The sequence below is a fragment of the Lytechinus pictus genome, chromosome 8 (assembly GCF_037042905.1).
Source record: "Lytechinus pictus isolate F3 Inbred chromosome 8, Lp3.0, whole genome shotgun sequence".
In the NCBI taxonomy this organism is placed as follows: Eukaryota; Metazoa; Echinodermata; class Echinoidea; order Temnopleuroida; family Toxopneustidae; genus Lytechinus; species Lytechinus pictus.
Window position 1 is genome coordinate 14,061,954 of NC_087252.1, and position 6,779 is coordinate 14,068,732.

At 37.9% G+C, this 6,779-nt stretch overlaps 1 protein-coding gene across 1 annotated transcript; it reads left to right on the plus strand.

Moving 5' to 3' along the window:
- The first annotated feature begins 3,894 nt into the window (after nucleotides 1-3,894).
- Nucleotides 3,895-5,111, plus strand: LOC135155066 (probable G-protein coupled receptor 21). Its single transcript, XM_064103621.1, has one exon. It carries the CDS (start codon nucleotides 3,978-3,980, stop codon nucleotides 5,022-5,024), a length of 1,047 nt encoding a protein of 348 aa, XP_063959691.1. The 5' UTR covers nucleotides 3,895-3,977; the 3' UTR covers nucleotides 5,025-5,111.
- Nucleotides 5,112-6,779: the final 1,668 nt, after the last annotated feature.

Here is a 6,779-nt window from a genome sequence, read left to right on the forward strand (position 1 = left end):
TATGTATATCTATATTTGTTGTTAAGCAAAGTTTGTTGTTACTGGATTGTATAATTTGTTCCATACCCCGGAACCAACTGTCTAAGAAATGAAAAAATCACCCTATCATTTATCTTTGTAGAAAATGTAAGAAGCCCTGAAATGACTGAAAATACCCCCAAAATACTTATTGAATTTGATGTTAAAATGTTTGAGTTCTACTGAAAATTAACACCACAACACCGACATCAAAAATAATTATAAATTTATCTAAAATTCTATCTCCAGCTATTCTCGATCTTACGACAAAAGAAGTATTTAAAAAAAAAGAAGACGCAAGCTATGAATGACAATAGCCAATGGATAGATAATTCAGCCATGAATAAAGGCGAAACCTGATTCACCGGGGGTTTCTTGCCACATGAACGGTAATTCGACCGTTTTTCAATCAAGGAAATTCATAATTTCTGAAACTTGAAGGATAGCATTAAAAATATATATTTAAAGGAATGACTAGAGACCCTTATGGATTATTAAGTGCATACATGATACATGTGTATAGATCTTTATGAACGCAAAACAATCTTTTAAGAAAAAGACATAATGTAACCTCCCAGTCAATGCTAACCTTTTTGATTGATTTTATAATTCAATAAGTATTTATCTATAAAGAGTGCACACGCGCGCACAAACACACAACACAAACCCTCACACACACACACGCACCCTATAGCGCGCACACAATTTCAGCTTCAACACTTTCTTACGTAGAAAATAAGAAAATAAAACGAGGAGCTGTGCCTGAAGGATTCTATATTTTCAAATGTTTGTCTTCAATTTGAGTCTAAAGTGAAAGCATGCAAAATATACCCTGGTCATTCCGTGTGCTTTGTCGCTAAATGGGTCTCCTTTTAGTATTTCAGCAATTCCCTCTAAACGGTTAAAAACACCAGTTCGTGTTAATCAATTTCCTTAACATCACACAGTTTGTATACTGTAAGAGAATAGAGTGTGAGCGTGAACAAATGCAAACACTTTGCCCCCTCTTCCCAGTTATTAATTCGACGAATATAGGCCCTACCATTTTGTTCATATTTGCGTTCATGTTCTAGTTTGACTCAGGGGGTGTTCCATCTATCCTTGGTTTGTTCAAATACGTCAAATGAAAAACACTTAGGATGGATCTGTTTATCTGCCTATACATCACGATCGAGGGCCTGCATTCATAAAAGCATACCTCGGTAGCTTTTCCACTGTACCTTAGCCATTTAGTTACTTCCATGGAAACCTTGAGTGTGATTGGTCGCTGAGCCCTGTTGCCATGGTAGTTGAAGTAATGGCAAAGCTAACTCTTTGTGAAACGTCCCATAGATCTATAAATGCAAATTCGTATCTCCGCTCTTCCTTATCCAGGCGCGGATCCAGGAGGGGGCCGAGCCGGCCCCGGCCCCCCCTATTTTTTGACAACCTGCAGAAAAAGTGTACTATAGGAAAAACACTAAAGAAAGGTAGGAAAGAGGTATCATACCCAGGATGTGTAATTTACAACCTCGTAACGGCCGGCCCGACCCCGAAAGGAAACAAGAAAAGGGTAAGGGGAAGAATTGGAAAAAGAACTTTATATAAAAAATTTCGCTTGCGCTTCGCGCTCGCATTGCCTGTGCCAATGAATCCCATTCAAGAGGATTAAATGACACTTATATATCCAGATCTGAAATCAATTTGCACACAATATTTTAGCTCGCACATCAAGCTTTAATTATTTTGTTTGTTTTACACAAATTGTTTATATCAAAATTTTCAGCTCGCGCTGTGCGCTCGCAATGTTTGATTTGTGAGTTACCTATCCTCTTTGGAAATTCTTACCAAAATTTGTCAAAATGCTCCTTTATCATGTCAGTATATGAAAAAATTGAGCTTGTGCTTCGCGCTCGCATTTCATTGTTTGAGACACACAGCTTTTTCTGTATTTAAATAAAAACGCGCTTAGACTGTCCAGTTTTCAGGTCGGAATATCAAAAATTTTGAGCTCGCGCTTCGCACTCTCATTGTTTAATTGGTGATACTTGTATCCTCTTCATTAATCACTAAACACAGTCCTAATTGAGTCCCTTTTCACGTTACTATGATAACATTTCGGCTCGCGCTCGCATTGTTTAGTTGGATACTTATCTTTTTCATGATTATAAAATCTCCTCAGAATCTTCAGGTCTAAGGACATAAAATATCAAAGAATTTGAGCTCGCGCTTCGCGCTCGCATTATATATTAAGACCACATGAGATACCTTATCTTGTTTATAACAATAAAAACTAACATATACTTAAAACTTCAGTCTCTAGTTAGGACTACCCCCTGAACCCCCCCCCCCCCAAAAAAAAAAAAAAAAAATCAGATTATAGCGGCCAATCGAGAAAAATGTTGATGAAAATATTTTTCGGCCCCCCCTATTGGCGAAAGCTGGATCCGCCCCTGTTATCAGAGAAATTATTATATAAACTTATCAAACCGATTTCCTAGAGGTCTATATATAGTTCCGTTGTGAATATTCAAAGGTGAAGATGATGAATACATAAAATGGCTCCTGGGGGTACACACACACACATCTTGCCCCCCCCCCCCCCCCTCCTCCGCAAACAAACGCACACACACGTACGAACACCCAGTATTAACAGCTATCATTTTCGTTCTTCATAACACTCGTGAACATGGTGAATAAAAATATTCCGTTGAAGCACAGATCAGTTGTGGTTGTTCTGGATGAGTTAACAGTTGTAGTTTATTCATAGGCGACTTTGAAGTTTTCAAGGATAGCAACTTTAAAACTCATGATATTGAAAGCGACGAGTTGTTTTCCGCTAAAAGCAAAAGTCTTAGGGCCTTTACACACGTGAATCTTGAATCATCATTGTAATGATCATTGCTATTGTAATCGTGACTGTGATTAGCGTTCGTTATTCCAATCATGTTCTAGTTTGGTTTCATACGTGTTAATTATTCGTCATTAGCCTTATTTTTCACTGGAATCATCATTCATATTACGATTTTTTGTTTCCCGTGTGAAAGGGCGGTTAGTGAATTCGAAATAAACTCAATCTTCTACAAATTCAATGGTCTACAATTATAAATGAAGTTCTACGAATCTTAATGAGATCTTTCTCGGGGTGTGAATTAGTCAATTTGAAATAAACACAATCTTCTACAAATGCAATGATCTATATGACTAAACTTTCAAGAAAGAGATCTTTCTCGGAATGGGTCGACATCTGTAGGGGGAAACAGCAATCGAATCTACTTTCTGCTATTTTGAAATATGCAAGTGAAGCCCGCCCAAAAAAAATAATATACCGCGCCTGACTTTACAAGATGTCAACCAAGAACTTTTTTGTAATCGAGGAAGAGGCCAACAGGGGAGTGTTTCATCAACATTCGTGTCTAACAAGTTGTCAGATTCAGGTAACAATTGAAAGTGACGAGTTATTTTCCGCTAAAAGCAAATGTCTTAGTGAATTCGAAATAAACTCAATCTTATACAAATCCAATGGTCTACATGTATAAATGAAGTTCTATTATTTCTTAAAGAGATCTTTCTCGGGGTGTGATTTAGTCAATTCGAAATAAACATAATCTTCTACAAATGCAATGATCTATATGACTAAGCTTCTACGATTCTTAAAGAGATCTTTCTCGGAATGGGTCGACATCTGTAAGGGGAAACGGCAATCGAATCTACTTTCTACTATTTTGAAATATGCAAGTGAAGCCCGCCCCCCCCAAAAAAATATACCGCGCCTGACTTTACAAGATGTCAACCAAGAACATTTTTCTTTAGGAATCTAGGAAGAGGCCAACAGGGGGAGTGTTTCATCAGCATTCGTTGTCTAACAAGTTGTCAGATCTGACAACTTTCCTTGAATATGATTGGCTAATAAGGATTCTTACTATGGTAACTGTTGGATAACACAGAGTTTGTCGGACAAAAGGTCCGACAAATCCTTCATGAAACGCTCCCCCAGATCGTCCAGTTGGGGAATTTTAAGAGAATACTTTGCTTTCCTGATCGGAGATTTTGATGATCGGAGAGATATGGCACTTACGACCCAGTCCTGTTTAAGCTGTATCTTGAATGTTTCTGATGACTCGTGTACGCCATCTCTTTTAACATCTTCTTTCTTTATTTTATGTGGCATCGTAACAACAATCTCTAATATCATAAACCTTCTTGCTCTCAAGTTCACAAAGCAATGCTTCAGCGAGAATACGCGGATCAGCTTCCAAGTCGTAGCAATCGTCGATTTCTCTGTCGGTTTATTTTGTTGTACTTTCCATTCAATCAGGTTTTCAGGGATACCAATTACCACGCTGCGTTCTTTCGATATCATCGGAGTGTCTGTCTGCTCCACGCTATTTAATCAATCGGTCATGATCCTTTCTTGTATCAGTATCGATCGATATATCGCCGTCACAAGACCATTGCGATACAATGCGATAATGACACACGATCGGATGAAGTTACTTCTAGTTTCCGGAATCCTCATAGGAACGATAACTTCCTCTTCAAGTTTGCTCCACAAGGCACTAACCGGGATCGATGACGTCATTTTTGCGTCGGCAGACATAGCATCGAATCCGATCCACATCGTATATTTCATACCCATTGTTACGTCAGCAATTGTGACGGCATTTTGCAATATTGCGATGATGCGCGTCGCCAGAAGACACCGGCGGGTGATAGCGACTCAAGTCCTTCGGACGCAACCTCATCAAGAACCCGATCAACCAATGAGCGATGAAAGAGCTTCGTATAGAAACAAAGACGTCAGGACAGTTCTTGCCGTTACGGGTGCATTTTATATCACGTGGGGTGCTGCGGTCTTTTCAAGCATTGTGAGCGCCTTGACTGGAATTCGAATCCCTTGTATCGCTAGAAATCTCATTCTCGTACTGACCATCAGTAACAGTTTCTGGAACGTGTTGATATACCTCCTGATGAAACCGTTATTCCGCCGTACCGTTTCAGAAATGTTCCGCAGATGGAGGCGTTGATATCATCATCACATCACATTAACAAGAAACCGGTTTACATCAAGTTGACCGAGAGTTGGCCAACCATTTATCACACAAAAGACATACATGTACCGGTCGTTCAATAACGCAAAAAGGGTGGATGGGACAGGTTAAAGGTGAAAGTTATAGAATATCAAATTCAACAACTTTCTTTAATTTCAGACTTCAAAATATTAGCAATTTATGAGGCTAACTGACCATGATGCCAGATGTCATTTTTGTGAAATTCAAATGTAAGTTAAGAGCGACTTTAAGAACGACTGGTGAACCTTTCTTACGCACTAAACCATCGCCAATGATGTATACCATTTACCAAAAGAAAGGATCACCAGTCGTTCTTATAGTCGCTCTTAACTTACGAACAGCTTTATGAAACACCCACTAGAACCAGGAAGTCTATGTTGAAAATTGGTGAACAAAACCAGCAGTTTCCTCCTAGACTATGGACAAACGACATATCAGGGGCCAGTCTTACAAAGAGTTGCTATTGATCTGGGGAGCGTTTCATGAAAGGACTTGTCGGACGTTTTATCCGACAAGTCCCACTTTATCCGACAGTTACCATAGTAACAGTACCTCTCAGCCAATCAACATCAGAGAAAGATGTCAGATCTGACAACTTGTCGGATGAAAATGTTGATGAAACACTCCCCTGATCTATCGCAACTATGGAAAGCCAGCAACGTCAACATCTAAAATACATGTTTGTTCAAAATAATTACTAGAAATGATGTACAATTATATATCCATACATTATCTGTTTTCTTGACAATTCATTATGCTTCTTTTTGTTTTCAAAGGACATCAAACAAATCTCTGAAAGAAAAAATGATGACATTGTTGGATTTCCATAGAGTTATGATTGATCAGATCAATCGTAACTCTTTGTAAGACGGGGCCCTGGAATTTTTCGTCAGCTCTTAAACTTAAGACAAAACTGTTGTTCTGGTTCACCAATTTTCGACAAAGACCTTCCAGCTGTCCTTTGTCATTTGATTGCATTTCCAATTGTGTTCTTATATCCGTCCCCATTGCTGTTACGAAAACTCCCTATTGTAATGCCACATCTATGATATGGTCGTGTTTGGCTCTTCATTTAATTATACAGGTGAAAAGATATTTTTCACACTAATGACAAAATGGTCAGTTTTCACTCAACCGTATATTATGAACATTTATTCTCATCCAATAAATAGTTTTTGAGCATTTAGTTCTATCTCAGATCATCTCTTTAAATGTAATCTTGATAAACTTTTCAAGTGCATTTAAAAAAATATGTACCGCATAATGTCTTTAATGAATAACCAATGTGATAATAGTATGATATATCATGATGTAGACTGTCATCCGAAGATAATTGTCGAAGATTTTCTAATATACACGTGGATGACAAAGGCTCATGACCGATAATCATGATATTTTCTCATAAATTTGAGATTTTTCGATGTTCAAGGGGGCTGATTAAACACATACTGAGGGAAACTAAGGTCTTGTCTTACAAAGAGTTGTGATTGATCCAATTTACCTCAACTATATCAAAATCCATGAATGTCACAATTTTTCCTACAGGAAAGTTGCACAATGTATTTTGTTAAAGGTCAAGTCCACCTCAAAAAAATGTTGATTTGAATTGATAGAGAAAAATCAGACAAGCATAATGCTGAAAATTTATCAAAATCGGATGTAAAATAAGAAAGTTATGACATTTTAAAGTTTCGCTTATTTTTAACAAAA